Genomic DNA, 19,683 nt, shown 5'->3' with positions numbered 1-19,683 from the left:
CCCTGTCAGGCTTGGCTGATGGCACCACTCATATGCTTGGTACACCTGGGATGGTTTGTAGAACTGTGGCTGTGATTTCCATGCATCTTACAATTTTAAAGATGTGAAATATCAGTAAACAAATTAACCTGTAAGCAGAGCCTTGGTGACCAGCGGAAAGGCAAAAGGACACAAATCTGATGTAGGAATTGTTGATGTAGCAGCTGGGCCATGCTGACCCAGCAACTCAGGAGGTTTGTGCCCTGTTTGATGGCAGTGTGAACCTTGTGATCATTTTGCGGCTGGGCAGATGTGTGTTGCAGTTAAGAGTGGCCACAGAATCACAGCAACACAGAATATCCTGAGTTGGAAGGGACCCACAAGGATCAGCGAAATCCAGCTCTGGGCCCTGCACAGCACAACCCCAACAACCTTACCATGTGTCTGAGAGCATTGTCCAAATGCTCCTCGAGCTCTGTCAGCCTTGGGGCTGTGACCACTGCCCTGAGGAGCCTATTCCAGTGCTTGACCACCCTCTTGGGGAAGAACCTTTTCCTAATATTCAACCTAACCCTCCCCTGACACAACTCCAGCCGCTCCCTCAGGTCCTGTCACTGAGAGAGGTCACAGAGTCACAGAAAGGAGAGATGGTTCTGCCCCTCGCGAGGAAGCTGCAGATCCCGATGAGGTTTCCCCTAGGCCTCCTCTTCTCCAAGCTGAGCAACAAAGTGTCCTCAGCCGCTCCTCATACGGCCCCTCAGACCCCTCACCATCCTCGCAGCCCCCTCTAGACTCCCTCTAATAAGAGACGGTCGTGATGGCCGAGGCAGCGGCGGGGCGCTCGGAACCCGCTGGGGCTGCGGAGGAGTCCGCGGGGCCGGAGGAACCCGCTGGGGCTGCGGGAGGCTCCGGGGGCGGACGCTCCGGCCGCCCCGGCTCTCCCCGGCTCGGGGCCCCGGCGGCGGGAGGCGGCGCCTCTCGGGGGGCGGGGGCCGCGCCGGCCGGCGCTGCCTTCCGGGGCTCGGCGGGGCCGGAGGAGCCGGAGCAGCCGGAGCCGGAGCGGGCAGGATGCGCCCCGCCGCCGCCGCCGCCCCGCTGCCGCTGCTCGCGGCCTCGCTGCTGCTGCCGCTGCTCCTCCCGGCCGCGCCCGCCGCCCGCGGCAGCTTGGAGCCCCCGGCCGGGAACGGCAGCCGCCCGCCCGCCGCGCCGCCCCCGGGCAACCACAGCGGGGCCCGGCTCAGCCCCGTGCCCGCGATGCTGCGGGACCTCTCCGCGCTCAAAGCCGCCGTCATCGGGGCCTGCGCGCTCACGGCCGCGCTCATCGCCTGCCTCCTGCTCCGCGTCTTCAGGTACCGGGGCCGCCCGGGGCTGCGGGGGCACGGCCCGAGACACGGCGGGGCTGCGGGTGGGACGGCTTTGGGGCTCCGGGAGAACGGGTGAACCCCTCCCGGTTTATTTTATTATTTTATTGTTATCTATCTATCTATCTATCTATCTATCTATATATATATGGAAATTATATATATAATTATGTGTTATATAATAGCAAGCATTGACCTGCCCGTAATAATAGTTTTAAAGCCCGGCCTCGAGCGCAGCGTGTGTGGGTGGCTCAGGAGCCCCTTGGGGAAGTCTCAGGGGGCTGCCGGGGCCTGGCAAATCTTGCTCCGCCTTCCTCCCGCTTCTGCAGGAAATTAGGGCAGGAGTTGGGTTCCAAGTGGGCTTTTCCAGCGTGGGATTCACTCACTGCATGGTGGCCGGGGGCGTGGAGTGGGCGTGGAAGATATCACATAGAACTCCGTGGGAACATCTGGAAATTCGTGGGGTTGTAGTCAGTGGGTCGCTGGGATTGAGGCCCAAGGAGCCTTGGAGTGTCCATCCATGGAGACACACAAAGCCCAGCTGGAGATCCAGGTCCAGATGGCAAACTGTCTCAGCTCAGCGTCCGACTGCAGGGCAGGGACACCCGGGAAGAGCCGGGAGAGGGGAACAGCTGGCACTCAGCACAGGGTGGAGGCCAGGCCGTGTCTCAGGTGACAGGAGCAGTTGAACAAGTGGAGTTGGCAAATTCTTCCTTGTTCTGTCTTCAGGCAGCTCCTTTGTATTTACAGGATGGCTGAACGCTCTGCTTCTCCTGCTTCGGAATTAATTCTGTGTAGGAAGGACAGCATTCATAACAGCAGTATTACAAAGTGGGGTCTATAAACTGAAATGATCAGAACTGATATTTTCCAAGGAAATTGACATTTAACTAAATTCTACTTAAGCATTGCAGCAGCTGGCAGAAGGCAATGCAAATAAATGTGCTCATTAAAGTGAGGTGGTTTGGGAGAGCCCAATAAAGTATTGAAGAGATTTTTGTTTTTTTTTTTAATCAGTATAACCACTTTGCAGCTGTATAAAATTGTCATGGACAAACAGCAGAATTGATAGTGTGTATATATGAGTTAGAATTAGGAAGTCTATAGCTAAGAGTAGAATGAAAAGTCTAAGTTTCTACTCCTAGTTCTGTCTGATCTTGGAGACTTTTTTTCCTCTGCCACAGTTTCTCCTAGGTATAAAGCAAGATCTTGTGTCAAGGAGAACTGGCATAAGGCAGAATGTTTCTAGCCAAAGAAGGCAAACTGATAGCCTTTAAAGGCCTTCCCTATACCATAATCAGCAAAAACAGGTCCAGGTTAAAGTCACCTTGGGAATGGTGGATTAGTTCTCCCATGCCAAAGTCGTCATTATATAACTGATCAGAGTAAATGCATCATTAAGGATACATTAAAATAAACACACATACCTGCCCTCTCCCAGCCCCAGATCTCTTGTAAATCTTTGGTAGAACCTCCTAGGAAAAGTGGAAGGTGAAGCTTTTTGGCTACTGAATATGTTTCTTTATTTTGTAAACAGTTATCCCAGTTGCAAATGAGACCAGAATACCAACAGGTATGTCTGTACAGTGTCACACTTGTAGCTGACAACATAGATCACAGGAGATTCTGGTGCAGAAGAGATAAGGGATTTACCCTCAAAAAATGTAAAGCTTTTCTCCATCAGAATAAGAGCTTTGTTCACACTTAGTCAAAAACATTGTGATTTTTTTTCTGAAGTGTCATGGATTCCTATTAAAGAGATTTTGCTGAAATCCAATCTTTGATTAAACCTTCACTATGAAATTGTTCTGGGTTGCTTGGACTAAATTATCCTTTTAGATATGGGCTGTAGAAATGAAATTAACTAGTGAGTGGCCAGATACTCTTGTCACAAGCATTGGATTAATTTTTTTATACATTTTATTTTTTATATACATTTAATTTTTACATATTTTTCTGTTTATATTAATTTCCTTTTTTGTTTGAGCAGGGATACATATATTTCTCTGATTTTCAGCTCTGTTCTTAAGACAACACCCAGAGATTCCTCTTCATTTCTTTTGGGAATGTTATGTTCTGAATTCATCTGATGGTCCTGTGGTTCAGAATGTGGTGTCACCCAAAGGGGTCTGTGAAGGCCAGCCAAGACTTTGCTGTTTGTCTGCATGTGGCAAGGCCTAAATTGCTATAGTATTTATTTATTTATTCTTTTTTGCAAGCTCAGTTCTGGGTTTGCTTTCTTTCCTATACCCGTGGGCTCTGCATGCTCCCAACCCAAAACCATTTCCACAACAAACCAAATTTCATGTTATTCTCAATCAAATAGTTGAGTAGTTAGCATTACCAAGAAACACAATGTCTTGCAACAGATGATGGGTGGCTAAATTTGCTCTTTGAGCTGCATTTTGGGTTTTGCCTTTTTTACACTCATATTCTGCCCTGTTTTTCTCTTCTGATGCAGCTCAGTTCATTCCATTGCAATACAATTCTTGGGATCAGCTCACAGGAAACAGAATTTTTCAGATGTGGTTAAGTGTGCTGGTAGACCATATGCCTTCTAGGGAAACTGGATAAGTTACTTTTGCTCCAGTGGACCAGCTGAAAGCAACCCAAAGCTTTCATTGCAGAAAACTGTGCTCTAAGAGTTTGCTTCATGTCTTGACCTGCCCTTGAACGAGCAGAACCCAGGCTGGAAAGGCTGCTATTTATCTAGATTTTTAGAAAGAAACTACCTTTTTATTTTGTATCTCATTGCTTTGTTTTGTTGTTTCATGTTCAATTTGTATTTCTTCTTCAAATACCATTTTTAGCTTAGTTTTCCAGTAGTTGCAAAACTGGTATAAATGACTGACATTGAGGAGAGAGGTTCAAGCATATGATCATAGGATACATGACCCTTTGTTCTATGAGTGGGCTATTGCTCTGGGCAATCCAAGTCTTAACCCCAGAGAGTTTGACTGATGTAAAATTAATTGTATTATAACCAGTTAGAGTACTCCAGCAAAGACAAGATTTCTGCCAGGAGCAGGGAAAAAAACCTCAGATTAAATTATATTAAATGGAAAAGAAGGAAACCCAAAACAGCCAAGTATCCAACCCCAAAACACATTTTTGACCCACATCGAAAACTTCATTTAAGCTGCTGGTGCAGGTAGTAGTTACGACCACAAAGAATGACAAAAGGGAAAACTGGATTGTCTTGATGTGAGTGTGACAGCAGATTAGCAGAAGGAGGAGAGAGGGGATTGCTGTCTTGTACTGTCTTGGGCTCTTTACAGCTCTGATGTGAACAGTCTCAACAGGATGAATGTTGTTTCTTCTTGTGGAGTTCACTGCCTTGAAGAGTTTGGGCAGATCATAAAAGTTTCTATAGCTCTGCCCTATAAAACAAGGATATTTCTCAAAGCTCTGCCCTATAGAACAAGAGTACTTCTCAAGCACTTCTCAGACAATATTGGTCTGACTGTGCTGTAGTGTTTGGAAGTAGGTGCTGGCACTGGTACTGACCACCACGTGTGAGTGGGTGTATGTTAAATACTTACAGACATCACTGCCTCGTTGAACCACAACAATATCCCATTTAGGTGTTCCTGAAGTTATTCCCGGTACTAGTCTCTGATCCATCTCTGATCTGCCTCCTATTAGTGGCACAGTTAAGCAAGGGGACACTTCTGCTCTTTGTGCCTGCATATATTCCATCTAAAGAACTTGATTGTTAGAAAACACGGCAGTTTCTACGGCAAAGTGTATCTCCTAAAATCATGGTATGGTTTGGGTTGGAATGGACCTTAAAGATATCTCATTCCAACCCCCTGCCATAGGGAGGGACACCTTCCACAAGAACAGGTTGCACCATCCTTGAACACTTCCAGGGATGGGGCATCCACATTTTCTCTTGGCAGCCTCACTGTGCCAGTGCCTCACCACCCTCACAGTAAAGAATTTCTCCCTAATATCTAATTTAAACCCGCTCTCTTTCAGTTTATGGTCATTCCCCCTTGTCATATCTCCAGAAAACATGTGAGGATTTGGCATCGTGGTCTGACTTTGCTGTGTACAGCACCATCCAGAGAGCAGAGATACTCAGACAGATCAACAGTAATGAAATATCGCTGATCGAATTCATCAGCTAGCAGTAAGTCTGCAGTTTCCTGAGGTTTATATTTCCATATTTTTTTTTAACTGCTAAGAGAGTCCATTAACAGCAAATAAACTGGTCCTAATTCCATTCCTGGTATAGCATTGCTGCAGTTCTAGGAGGAACTGGCTTAATCAGACTTCCAGTAAGCACCCTGCTAAGAAGGGATGGTTTTTTTTTTTAGTTTTCTTTTATTCCAAGGAAAGGTCCCCTCCCACTACATCTCTTAGCAGGAAGTGTTAATACAAGTTAAGAAATGCAGAGACCTCTCTCTCTAGGTCAGGAAAAGCATTATTTTTGAATGTCAGTGTTGTTGACTAAAATAGATTAGAGGCGTAAATAATATAATGAACTAGTGAGTTGACTCGAGCAGTTACCCACCACATGATGCCTCAGAAAGGAGGATGAAGTGCTGCATATGACTGGGGCTTGATCAAAATAGCCCCAGGGCAAAACACAGACACAAAGTCAGTGTTCTGCTCCAGCCCCGTGTGTTGTCCCTCCCTGCACTCTACGTGGTGATGGACCAGGTAGGTCCTGGTGTGGTGCCTCAGGCATCCGAGCCCAGTGCCACTCCAACTTCTCCCAAGCGTTGTGCTCCCCACGGCTGCCTTCTGTCAACACCAGTGAGTTGGTTTGGTGGGAGCAGCACTGGGTCTGCAGTGAAAGATTAATATCCCTCACCACAGTTAACTTGTTTTTTTTTTTGTTCTTCCTCATGGTAATTCGAGACAAGACCCGTAGCATCCCCTCCTAATTACAGGGAGTGGCTGAAGTCAGCAAAAGCGACAGGATTTTTTAAAGTGGAAGATGATTTTCTGCGCTGAACTACCCAGCACCACTCCTGCCCTGGCTAAACCACTTGGGGAGTGTTTCAGCTTGTCATTGTGCAAGAGACACACTCTGACCATGCAACTTCCAGCATTCTTGTTTGCTTCAAAAAAGCCCCCATAAAATGAACCTGGCTGAAAAGGAGATCCTCTGTTTGCCCATGAGGCCTGATGTGTCCTGATCCTATCCAGGAGGTCTCCAAAGTTCATGAAACATTTGTATTCTGTAGTTCCTGCCTTGTGCTGCTCTGCTGACTCTGCTGCCTGGTCCAACCTGCTGGATAAAGGGCTTTTCCTTTTTGGGTTGTCATGGCTGATGGTTACAGGGATCCCACTGAGGTTTCAGGAGTTTTAATGTGAAACAGTTTCCTGACGGGCAGCCTTATTTTGTGTGCATGTAGGCATACTCCCGAGGCTTTCCTGCAAAGTTAGCTTGGGTAATTCTTCTAATATTTATGAAGCCTGGGGGAGTTGTTCAAATGAGCAAATGTGAGAAAACAGGCAATGGGAAAGTAGATTAATGATAAATTAGCTAGGAAATCTGGTGTGGAATGAATTGAGAAAGGGGTGGCGAGGAAAGACCTTTTCGCCTTATCAGTGGCAGACAACTGATTGTAGCAGCTTAGCCAAAAACCAGCAGCAAAACAAGCTTTCTGTCTTTCCTAAATGAGCACTGTGGTTAAGTGAGGGTTGCAGGGATTAATAGATCGCTGTGCAGCGAGTTCTGCTCCAGGTCCTCTTGAAAGTGTAGCCCAGATAGACTAATTAATGGCTGGAAGCAAAAGGGTTCTAGTTTCCCATTTCTAAAAATACCTATTCTGCAGTAATTTCTTCAAACATTCAATTATTAACTATTCTAAGATGAACTCTGTGGAATAAGTTATGTTTTTTAATGGAGGGAATGAGGGAGGATGGCTCTCAGTAAAGTGGGCTTGATGTGCAGGTAGGATCTTAAATGGAACCTGTGGAAACCCCCTGCAAACTGCAGGTGAACTCAGAGTGGTAAGGCTGTGCTTGGTTAGTTCTGACAGGTAGACACAGGTTAGTTTTGTCTCTGTTTAGGCTTCACAGCGTGAGTAAATATTTCTTGTAAAAACAATGCATTTACTTGCTCGGTGAGACCTCCCTGCTTCTCTTTAGTGCTAGGTTTTAGCAGAGAAGCAAAATAACAGAGAAGTGGTTTCAAAAGGATTTTCAAGTGTTTGGGTTAAGAGTCCTACTGCACTGGATATAAAATTGCTTGTTTCAACAACAGCAGGAAAAGAACAAACCACCCCGTGCTCTGCCTGACACAGCGGCACAGATTGCTCTAAAGATTAGACAGGAGACGACTTTCTCCTCACTTCTGATGCAACCTTAGCCTTCAGAACAGGGAGTAAATGCAAACTGCTCCATCCCAAGGGCTGGGACCTGTTTATTCAGCCTTGGACTACTGCCTAAAAGCAGTGCTAGGCGGAGGCACTGAGATTTCCACATCGGAGCAGGTCACTGAATTAAATTTCCTTAACTTTAAGCCTGGAAGGGACCGTAGTGGTGGAGATGCACACAGAGGGCTGGAGTCCCAGGCTCTCTGCAATGCTCACACCTCGGTTCCTGCTGCTGTGTAACTTTTTTAAAGGCATCTCGAGGCAAAAACAGTGCTGTTGAATCCAGCACACCTTGCATGACGTGCCAGGGCAAGACTTCTTGCTGGTGAAAGTGCATTCATGATGTGCTGACTGCTCGAAGCACTAGCTGTGATTACCAAAAATTAGGGGTTGCTTGCTTGTGCCTGCACCAGCTCCCTTCTCATGCTTGGTAGGTACCAGTTTTGTTTTATAAAAGGCAAAGAGAAAAATTCTGCAGTTTGTTAACCGAAGCCATCCACTCTTTTCCCCGAAGGCTGGCCGTACACATCAACAACTTCTTGAATGTGTAATCACAAAACTAAATTCATGCATGAGCAGCGTGACCTTCCTAATATTCATGAAAACAGTAGGTGAAATAAAAAGGAACCTGCAGAATTCAAGCTAGAGGCAGGGAATTACTTGAAAAGCCACACACCAAGTGTTTGTTAATTGAAAGTCTTAGAAAGTAGATCTCTCGAAACTGTGGGATGTGCAGGTGTGTGAGCATCTCCATTTCAAAAGGAAAGTAAGCCTGGCATCTGTTGGAGGAGAGGTGGTAGGTGCTGTTAGCTTTGAATGATATTGATTATTTTTTATAGCACCTGCACAGCATGGAGCCTGAAACTGCTCAGATCAGACTCAAGGTTGTTGCTGGGGGAATCCTGAGCTTGGCCTGATAGCAAGAAATACAGCAGGCTGTTTGTACCGAGACATCACCACCCCTTTGCTTCTAATCCTGCCTAGAACATTCCTGTGGCTCAGCAGGGCTTAACCTGGCCTTTCTCGTCCAAACACATTCACTAAACCATGGGCTGCTTCAGCTGATTAAGCTCATGTCTCACTTATTGAGTGTGGCAGCAGGAGGACGTGGTGGGCTGCTCTGGGTGCCAGAGGATTCTGGTTTGTCAGCAGCTGGAAGACTTGACGTTGATCTGGATTGCAGTTGACGAGAAACTGTGCTCCACGCACGGGCACAAACGGTGGCCTTGGAAAAGCAGCAGGAGGGGTTGGAGGCTGGTTCTGCTGACTTTGTGTCTGGGGAGTCTGAACCAAACAGGGCAGTGATTCAGAGTTGGTGGGAACAGCTTCAGCCTCTCCAAGGAATACTGTATAAAGACGATCCTTCCCTTCCCACCTCTGTGTTTCAGGTCTGGCAAGAGGATTAAGAAGACCAGGAAGTACGACATAATCACCACTCCAGCTGAGAGGGTAGAAATGGCTCCTCTGAATGAAGAAGATGACGAGGACGAAGACTCAACAGTGTTTGATGTGAAATACAGGTACTGCTGCCAGCCTGTCCAGTTAGGCTTGCTCCTTGAGCTCTTATTAGTGAAGACAAGCTCTTTTATTTCTCTGCTGAGCCAACTTGATAGAGGTGAGGCAGTTGCAGTCTCCCTTCTGCTCTGCTCAAGAATTATCCCTGTCCTTTACAGCCCCCTCGTCCTGTTCCCAGCACATGTGGCTCTGTACCCTCCTGTTCCTGCAATAACCACATTGCTACCCTCAGGCTGTCTTCAGAGCAGCACGATGCCCCAAATAACTGACAGGGTTTAACAGACTGAACTTTCCCTCTTGGGCAGCTGTTGGCAGTCGTTCCTGTGCACTTGCACTGGATCCAGGGCTGCTTTTCCAGGTGCTGCTATGAGAGCCTGGAAAGGAAATAATAATGAATTTCCACCAACCTCTGGGTTTGTACCAGGATGCTCTCATGTTGGTCTGTGACACAGAGAGGACTACAGTCCCTCGCTGATGCTGTTAGCAGTTATCCCTTAGCAACAAACTTTCCTTAAATATGTTTGTGACATGGGAGTGGTGTGACAACCCAAAACTTTTGGTGCCTATTCTGGGCTGAGATTTATAGCAACCACTCAGCACGTAAAGATGCTGTGCATTGATTTATGGCACCAGGGTATCTGCATCTCTTATTTTTATTTGCATGCAGCCATCCACACAATTCGACTTGCATTCTCATCCAAATAAGGCCTACTCTAAAATCTGTCCCACTTAGGCTGAAATAAGCTCTCCTAATTATAAAAATGCAGATCTTGACAACTTCTAACTGGAGATTTTACAGACTTTTTACTCATGTTGCCCATCTCTTAGGTTTGGAAAGAGGGAAGACCACATCTGCTCTAGGCACATTTGTGCCAACATCTGAACCACACATTACCACACGCTCCACCGGTTGTTTCCAAAATCACTGCATTAGTTCTCTGTAAAAGTCAGGAAACATTTGAGAGCCATGAAACAATGAAGGGTGTGAGTCGAGCCTTTATGTGTAAACAATTAGTTCTTGAATTAGAGGACTCCTATCAGTCCTTGCCTGACCGCTGCTGTTCCCTGTAGCTGCCCTGTGTTTGCTCTAATGATTTCAGCTTGTGCAGTTTGTACTTTGGGATCGAGCTTTGTTAAACCCAGAATGCAGGGATCTGACTTGCCAAGGCCTGCTTTAACAGCCTACATCTCCCACCTCCCTTCCTTTTAACTCAGTACTTTCTCTGTGAACTTCTGGAAATGGAATCAGAGGGGTTTTTCCCAAAGAGTGAGAACAGAAGATTCGTAATCATGGCAGTGTGTCAGGATAAGATGTCTAATAGTACAGTACTGGATGAACAAAGAGAGGTTGCTGGAAACCATTTGACTCATGAGAGCTGTGTTCGTGTTCCCTGACGTTGTTTCCGTGGAGCTCGTGCTGTGCCAATGTTTTCACTAAAGGTATTGGGTCATCCTGGGTTCCTGAGCAGTGCAAATGGCTCTTCACCTTGTGCTGTGTTGAGACCATAGGGATTTGGGGTTCTTAGTCAACCAGTCCTTTTTTTCAGCTGTGGGAATTCTTCCTTTCTGCCGCAGTGCAACAGCTATTAAATTCCACAGTTTCTGAAGTCCTTGCTGTCTCATCCATACTTTTGTTTAGTTCAAACAGAGCTACCTCAGTTTAGAGAGAGAGATCATGTTACAGACAACCCTTTAGCAGTACTGATTTTGGGAAAGCTTCTTTGAGGGTACATTTGCTGTAAAAGGTATCAAGCTCTCTGGTTCCTTTGTGCAGCTTGGAGGCCATGTTGCAAGCAGTTCATAAATCCTCCAGTCTCCAGTAAAGAGACTTCTTTGCAAATCTGTGTTTCTGAGTTTGACATTGACAACCCCAATGAATCAGTCAGGAGGTTCTTCATAGGTGCTTGTGTGCAGATGGGAAGAGAGGGATAGAGCTGCAGAATGGGCAGCTTAGACTTGCCCTGAATAAGTCAGGGAACAAACTTCTACGAGGTCTCCTGTTGAGGTAACTTCCCCAGCCCTCCCCTCCCTTCCAAACTGGCATTCATGATGTAGGGAGGCTCTGGGCTGGTTTGGTTGAGGTCCCCTCCCATCGTTGAAAGATCTGTTCTGGCACTTGCATCTGTGTTTGGGGGAGTAATTGAGATTCTGTGCTCTCTCTCCATGCAATGCAAACAGCTCTCTGATTAAAAGGCAGTCGGTGTGGAGCAGCAACAGGGGAGAAGCTGCGTTTACCTCTCCAATTGTTCTCATGCAGTTAATTTTCTTTCCTTTAATGCTTTGTCCTTGTGTGGATTTGTTTCCAGTCTTACATGAGGCATCAAAGAACAGCAGACAGTGTAAATTGGGCTGCTGGATTTAAGGTCATTTTTTTTTCCAGGAGGCTTTAAGGTTTTTTAGGCTCCCGCTAGAACCCACCCCTGGCTTCCCTTGGGCAGTGGAGCAACAAGACATAACCACCTTCCTCCTGTAAGGCAAACTAATGAGACCACTTCAAAATCTTACCCAAACGTAGTCCTTTCTGTGGATGCAAAATCCACCCGCTGCTGCCTCTGTTGAATTCCAAAGTGTGAGTGTGCTGGATCAGATCCCTTTGTTGCAATCTCACTCCAGCTCTGTCAGTGGCCTCTCTAATCCTGCAGGCACAGTTTCTGTGTGACAAGAGACTGAAAGTGTAAATCTAAGATTGTCACAGGAGCAAAGATGCCAGATGACTTGGACAGTAGCACTTTGAAAAGCTTCATGGAAACCAGTGTTTACATATGGAGAATGGTTTTCCGTATGTATTTGCTCTGGTATTGAGAGAGGCATTTGGATAAAAAGTTCAGGAATTGTTCTGAAGTTTATTACAGAGTTACACAAAGAAAGCAAACTGAGCATGAAAAGAGTGTTTGTTTCTTGATCACCAGTTCAATCTGTGCTGCTGAAGGCTGAAAACCACCCCTGTCCAATTGATTTCTGGACCATATGAACTGTGTTGGTCATCATTTTCTAGATGTCAGACGTTTTCTCAAGTTTTATGATGGGATTACACTTGCTGCCCATCTTCAAAAATGAGTTAGTGGGAAGCTAAATCCCATCTTCCAAGTGTGCTCTTTCTCATCCCACAAATAGATCTTGATTTGAAGAGTTCCCTCTCCTCTTTTCTCCTTTAGCACTTTCTTTCAAGAAGGCAAGGGAAATTTGCACGGGTTCCATGATCATCTCCCTAATGGAGCTAAGCCATTGATTCATCAGGGAGTTGGCACCGTGTGATACTCGAGTAGAGAGAGCAGTGAAGTAAAGTAGGTTACAGGCAAACATCCCCAACAAACTGGTGTCCATCCCCCACTACAGAGCACTCTGCTTGTTTTGTGTAATAAGAGAAAAGAGATTAAAACAGCTGCAAAAAGAACCAGTTTCTGAAAAGGTAAATAAAATTGTTAGCTTGTTAAGCTTATTAACTCTAGCTTAGCTCATTGGGGGATTTCTTGTCAGCTTCAATAGGAAACTGAAAACAAGTACTGAATAAATTCTGTGGCGCCTTGCACATGAAAGGCTTTGAAAGCACTTCAGTAATCTGGGATATCAGCAGTGGCTCCTCTCCCTGCTGACTGGCAGCTGTTGGAGGCAAGTTGTGCTGTTGCTAAGCTTGCTGAGCCCAGCTGGGGGAATTTCACAACTGTCCAGGGTGATATGTGCCATGTGACAGCCTGGAGCTGGGGAAGAACTTGGAATTTAAATACCAGTCCTGATGTCAGGCTCCTAAATAAATACTGATGGAAAGTTTTTCTTGGCCAGATTGAAGCCTCTGTCCATCCTGTCGGCTGAGTAAAATTCCTCAGTTTGTTTCCCCCATGGATTGTCATTTTTCCCTGTAACAGCAGCGGCACCAGAAGAACGCAGAAGCAGTTTAGGAATGCATCTTCCAAAGTGCTCTTGAAAGGAGAAAGATTTATTGGTAAGGAATGGTGGCAAGCTGAGGGAAGAGGACAGGAATATTTATTCAACTATCATGGGTCTAAAGGGCTTTTGAGAGCTTGCAGGATGTTTCAGAGGAAAGGTGCACCACATGTAAGGGCTGGATTCTGGAATCATCCCTTTTTCAGGCACCGATAGCATTGAACTGTGTAGAAACATCTTCATCACAGTTGCAGGGCTCAGCCTTTGATGTGCTTGAGTCTTTTGGGAATCTCTGTAAAATACGAGAATTACACTACTGGTGCCTTTTCTTTGACTACGTCCTTTCCAGATCCTGACCGCGTGTGCAGCTCTGAATGGAACGTGGAATTGTCCACTTGTTACAGCGAGGTGTTCACTCCCAAGGGAGCAGCTCTAATGGATGTTTTTTCAAGTGAAAGCTGCAGGCAGTTCTGGATGACGCCAGGTGAATTGTGCTGGGGTTTATAGGAAGCTATTTTTTTTCCCCAGCAGGCAGCAGTGACAGGTTGTGTATAAATGGAGGGGTATCATTTATCCTCATCTGAAGGGGGTGCAAATCACCAACACAGGCAGCAGCTTACTATAAATACAACAAATTGCCAAAGCTTTGGTGCTGCTGTTAAGGATTTCCCATAGGCCCACAGCAGGGGAGGAAAGAGATGGTGAAAAAGCAGTTTTTGTTTGGTTCTTTCCTGATGCTGCTGTAAGAATTGTTACGGAGCACACTGTGTCCCGCTGGCTCATGCAGTCCTACAGGAGGGCTCTCATCTCCTTCCTGGAGTTCCTATTAAAACTTTATTTTGAACCCTGAGGCAGTTAAAGCACTAGGGTGTCAGGAGGAGCACCCATAGCAGGGAGGATGATCCATGTTGTAAGGGGCTACACTGGTGTGAAAAGAGCTGCGCTGTTCAAGATGTGGTTTCACTTGCAGTGAAATATCAGCCTCCCTGTGCACATTCCCTTCCGTGCTCTGCAAGTGACTGACCACAAGATCTTTCAGCATCTGGGTTTTGTCTCACCCAATTCTGCTTTTGCCTTCAGTTGGTCTTTCTTCCTCTGGTATGGTGCTAACATCACATCAGTGCCAGTACACCGCAGATATCAACTGCTGAGGGGGTACTGATGGCAATCCCAGCGAATAATGCTGCCTTTTCCTTTGTGGTTCTTGGGATTGATTTTTTTTTTTCTGCTTTGCACATGGGTTCTCATCTCTGCGTGTGAGCTGTTTAATTGCAAATCTACATCTGTACTAATTCTTCCTGCTTTCCAGGTAAAGCAACTCCGTGGAGTGTCAGTGCCCTGCAAGGTGTCATTCTGCTGTCGAGGGACCTGCTGAACCAACCCATAACTGTGAAAGGGGAGGCTTTCATCTCTGCAGCGTCACAACCAAACCAAGCCTCACCTCCTCGAGGTGCTGTTTGTGCAGCAGGCTGTGGATCTTCTGACTAAAACATCACCATTTGGTTCCCTGGTTTCCCAACTGCTGCATTGGAATGACCAGAGTTCCTCTCTGCAAACTCAGCTCTCTTGCTTTAGGAGGGCTGGGGTGTCACCACATCATGACAAGATGCAGCCCCATGTACCAACGTGCAGCTCATTGTGGTCTAAATAAGTTTTGCAGGAGGAGGAAGACAAGGAAGATTGAACTGAGCTGCCTCAAGGACTTATTTTTCTAAAATCCTAATTCAATACTTCTCTCCGTTAAACTTTGGTCATTGTTAAACAGATCACAGTGTTTAAAAAAAAAATCAAGAAGTATTTTTGGGCCTTAGAGATGTGACGTAGGACTTTAGGTGGTAAAAATGTAAGCCATGCTGAAATGCCACGCTATGTTTGGTGTAGAGTTTTGAAGGCTGGTGGGGTGAGAGGTTGACTCATGTAGAAAATTTTCTAGACTTGCTACTGATTTTTTTTTTTTTTTTAACAACAATTGCACTAAGCTTTCATGATGACACTCTCATTGTCCCAAGGAGCTCTGATCAGACCAACTTCAATAAATGACACCACTGGGAAATAGGAAGAATCAGGCATACTCTAAACTATAGCAGTCTTGGATTAAAGAAGATATATTTTTGTAATTTTCTGCCCTTCCACAGGGAGTAAAATCAGTGTTTTGTACTGTCCTGTGCTGACTGTAACTTGTCTACAATTCATCTATATTACCTTTTTTCTAAGCAAAGTAAGTCCTCATGTGGAATGATTGGATTGCAGAGAGAACGTGTCTTATTTTTCATGGAAGCTTCATGTGAGTAATCTTACTCTCTATCAAACTGGAAGTTTTCCCTTACAAAGCTCACTTAACTCAAGGATGCATTTTTAGCCGTTGCTCTCTGCTGTGCTTTATGCTGCAGAGGTCAGAGCTGTGGGACAACACTGTGGGAATGAGATTGCTGCCTCTGGATGAATGGGGTTTAGGAGACCACAGGCATGGACACTTTCCAGGCCAGCAGGAGAAAGGGCAAACCCAAAAGGGTTAGTTTCTCTACTTTGTGGTTTCCCTTTAAAGTAACCACAGATGCAGTTCAGACTTTACTGTTTACTGCACCCCTTAACACCTTTTATTTTGGGTTTTTAAGCTGGCTGGAACCTTGCTTTTCCTGGGGATCGCATCTTTTCCAATTGTTTTAGGATTGTCCCACTGTTTGCTTGACCCTCATGCGGTTGCAATCCCTCACAGAGACTGCAGAGCTTCTGGCAAAGCACCAGCCTTGCAGCCGGCTGCCAGTGTTGGGATTTTTATTTTTTTTAAAGCCCTATTGGGATTTGAAGCTTGCTGAGAACACCAAACTGCCTTGTCATGATGCCACGACCTGTGCCAGTTCTGTGTGGCTCCCCTGGCTCCCCTGGGCCCTTCAGTCAGTAAAAGGAGGTGAAGGGGAATTTTTTTTTTTTCCTTTCCAGTAGCCCGGTGCTTTCATCCCAGCAGCTCCCATACCACAGCTTGCTTCCCTTAGCTGTGACTCAGCAAAAGCTGTGCAGACAGCCAGCTCAACCTGGATGGAAAAATCCCACAGCAGACTGTTGTGTTAATATTAGTCATCAAGGCAATATAAAATGCTCTGTGATTTTCATTCATGGAATGAGTTTGAGTCATTCCATGCCACTGTTACTAAGCAATATTTGACATGTCAGCTGCGAGGTGAGGATGGGCAGGGCAGGTTGTGTTCTGGCTGGTAGGAATTGCAGGGACCAGAGGGTGGAATGATGCTGCAGGTTGAGATGAGATCTGGGGCTCTTTCCCCGCCTTGGTGAAACAGGTTTCAGACTTAGGCTGGATGCTTCAGAAGGAAATACTGTGTCTCTTCAGGACTGCAAGACTTTGAAGACTGGGAATTGAACTTCTTGGGCAGACCGAGCCCTTTTGAAGTTGGAGAAGTGGCGATGCTGAGAGGAGAGAGGGAGGTTAAAAGCTTCTGTTGACGTGTGGAAGGAGGGGATGGGTGAGGTGGCTGCCCTGTCTGTGCAGGCACCATGGCAACGTGCTCATGTCCACTCTCCTGCCACGCTCATTAAACTGAGCATTAGGCACTCTGAGAGTGGTGGACAGGGAATGAAACCATCTCTGTGCACAAAAGAAAGGCAAGACCAGGTTATGTAGGAGAGAGATGAGAGGAAAAGGTGCATGAAGGGCACTTCTCCCTTCTGAGGGCGAGTCAGTTCTTGAAATCAGGAGTTTTTGCAGCAACTTCAGGCCACTTGCTGAGTTAGGCTGGCAAAGGCCATCTGCTCCCCTTGCTTGTGGCTAAAAAAAATCCCTCCGTTTTCACAACATGGCAAATTTCAGTGGTGGACAGGGAGCAGGTATTTAAGATGTTGAAGATGGAGGTGCTCAACTGCTATTGGGATGCTCTGGCTCCTCAGAGAGGTCCCAAACTGTGTGCCATAAGCTAAAAAATGCTTATAGGGAAGCAGCAGCTGCTTGGTGGAAGTAAAAGGTCAACCTGACCAGTTGCTCACAGTCATGAAAATAATCCGAATGCTTTGTTTGATACTCAGTTGCTGTTGCAAATGTGAGGCAATGTTTACCTCTACAAAACTTGCTGTATGTGATTCAAAGTGTCTGGTTAAACATTCTATAGCTATATTTAGTTAAGATTTTAGGAGCACTTGATGTGACTCATCTAATAATATATATATATGAATATTTTTTTAATAGTAGAAATCAGTTTAAAACATAGTTTTAATAATTTGAACTGTTTAGTTCAGGTAGTTCTAGGAGTTCATCTGAGAAGAAATAGCCATTAACCACTACATGAGTTTTTTACCTTAATGTTCTGTGTATCTTACAATGCAGATTTAATTTGACTGTGACTGTAAAGTGTCTTAGTATCTGCTGCTATTTTGTGTTGCATAGTCAAGCTTGCTTTGTTCAAGAGCATTTTTAAAGGCGTATTTTTTTTGTTACAGAAAATGAAAACAGAAATGTTATTACAGCTGTCTGCCCGTAGCTCACTCACTGCTTACAGAATCTACCGACTCGTAGCAGAGGCAAAACAGAGCAAGTGAATGAGAAGCTTTTCCATTTGTGCATGCTGTGCTGAGGAGGGAAAACCCTGCACAGAATTGCAGCTGCTTTACTCAACCACAGCCCTGTCACCAGAGATTACACTTGGAAAGCCAGAAGTCAGCGTGCCACGCTTGCCTGCAGAACTAAGTGCACAGATAGCTTTGTATTTCCATTTTTTCCCCTGGAAGTTGCAGAGATGACTGCAAACACTTGCACACTAACTTTGTGCTATCCTAATGTGCTCACCTTTAAGCCCAAACTGACTTGTAGAAGTCTACAGGCACTAATTAATTCAAACACTTAGTTCATAACTGTTCCCTCTAACTCCATGTACATGGTATAATCTCTGCAGAGCAGCGGGCTGTGGTTTTTGTTAAGGATTTTTCTTCTGTTAGATGAGTTTCTGCTGCTGCAGTTTGTGTGTAAGGAGGTATCAGGACCATGTGTTCAGTTTTGTGCAATTGCTTGAACTTTTTTTTAAAAAGGAATTTGTTGTTGTGACCAAAGCTGCTTTTTAAGGAAAAATTGGTAAGATGGGTTTGAATGGACTTCTCATGTTTCAGTAGAAACTGCCATCATTAAACATGTTCTTGAAATCCCCCTGTGTTGTGTTGTTTAAGGTAGGAATGGGAAAGGGACTGTTGCTTTTTGGAATTTGGTGGTTATGAGAACAGCTGTGTGATCCCTCATTAGAGGCCTGTAGGTCCCTTTGTCCCATGACTTTGAACCAGAGCCTGTCAAGGAGGAAGCACAGTAGAGGAATGTGTTAAATCACACCAAGTGCCCATGAGCCATCAAGAAGCTGGGCTTACATCTGGGTTAAAAAGGCAAACCCCTCTGCAATAGGAAAGGGATCTCAGTGCCTTCGAATACTACCATGTTTGGTACCTTGGAGCCCACAAACTGTAGGTCTGTTGTCCCAGACTCCACTGATGGAGCCAGGCCATGTCCACTCCCTGGGGTGGCCAGATCACACCACAGCTATTCAGGAGACTTCCTTCCACTTCAGTCTCCCTTCATCAAGTTCCCCATCTCTGAAACAGTTTTGCCTTGAGGCTTTCAGGGCATGGCAAAATGCTGAAGTGCTACAGATAAGGATCAGGGCAGTCTGAGGCTGCTTGTTTGTTTTACATGTTTTTTGCAGTACCCCAGGACTGTTTTTCTCCTGCACTATGGAGTGCAGACACTCCTTGCCCCTGCAGCAGCCACAGGACAGACTGATCCAGCACCCTGGGCATGGTTCAGCTCTGCCTTGTACCACTTGATTTCTCTGTCTTGATGTCTTCATCTCTTCAGGAGTAGTCTAAGAGTAATTCGGCGCTGCAGACAAGAGGCAGATGCTGTCCAGCCTGTGCCTTTTAAATTATGTCCTGACAGCGAAGTAAAGTTCAATCTAATTCAAAATACCCAACAAAATGCTGTTGAGCAGCAAAGCTGGTTTGTGTAGGAAGTTTGAAGACTTCTCAAGGTGAGCCCCAACACTGTGGCTAAACAGAACAGGCTGCTCTTGGCCCAGGCTGCAGGAGTGAGGATGCCATGAAACAAAAGGCAGCAGCTGCAGTCACTGGGTGTACTCACCTTTCTGATGAGGTCTCAAGTGGAAGATGAGCAAATGACCAAAATCTGGTGTAAATTGTTACCTTAGTACGAGCTGAAGAGCTGGGTTTGATGAATATGATTGCAGCTGGGGCTGTGGGTGGAAAGGGCAAGGCTCAGCTTAGCCCTCTCTGAATTTTGACACGGGGAAGCCCAAAACTACAACAGGCAAGAAATAGATCCCAATAAAGGGTTATTTCTCCAATACTTAGAAGAGTTCTGCAGGGGCCAGAGTACAACACAGCTTCTCCTCTCCCGTGGGTGGCTGCTACCACCCTCGTACAAGCTGCTGCTCTTATTAGCAGGTCTGTGCACAAGTGTGAGGTTAACTGAATGGAGCTAATTCACATCTATAACCATGGAAAAGGGAGGGGGTGTCTTCCCTGTGCCTCAGTGTCAGTGATCTTTGGATGCCTTGGTACTGATAACTGCAAAATTGTCAGCGATGTGTGGCAAATGCTGTCAGAGA

General features: G+C 45.9%; 1 protein-coding gene across 1 annotated transcript; it reads left to right on the top strand.

Moving 5' to 3' along the window:
• The first annotated feature begins 1,023 nt into the window (after window positions 1-1,023).
• On the top strand, window positions 1,024-18,218 carry FAM174B (family with sequence similarity 174 member B). Its single transcript, XM_039385929.1, has 3 exons — window positions 1,024-1,328; window positions 9,064-9,195; window positions 14,382-18,218. The coding sequence occupies exons 1-3, from the start codon at window positions 1,048-1,050 to the stop codon at window positions 14,383-14,385; spliced, it is 417 nt and encodes a 138-aa protein (XP_039241863.1). The 5' UTR covers window positions 1,024-1,047; the 3' UTR covers window positions 14,386-18,218.
• Window positions 18,219-19,683: the final 1,465 nt, after the last annotated feature.

Source organism: Pipra filicauda, unplaced genomic scaffold (genome assembly GCF_003945595.2).
Source record: "Pipra filicauda isolate LSUMZ 115617 unplaced genomic scaffold, ASM394559v2 scaffold44_size3831614_pilon, whole genome shotgun sequence".
NCBI lineage: Eukaryota > Metazoa > Chordata > Aves > Passeriformes > Pipridae > Pipra > Pipra filicauda.
This window is presented reverse-complemented; position numbering and strand designations above follow the sequence as displayed.

What these genes read in the sequence shown, in the direction of transcription:
- FAM174B (XM_039385929.1), top strand. Translation starts at nt 1,048, where the DNA reads ATGCGCCCCGCCGCCGCCGCCGCCCCGCTGCCGCTGCTCGCGGCCTCG. An exon ending in CTCCTGCTCCGCGTCTTCAG is followed by an intron (nt 1,329 to 9,063) that starts GTACCGGGGCCG and finishes TCTGTGTTTCAG; the next exon opens with GTCTGGCAAGAGGATTAAGA.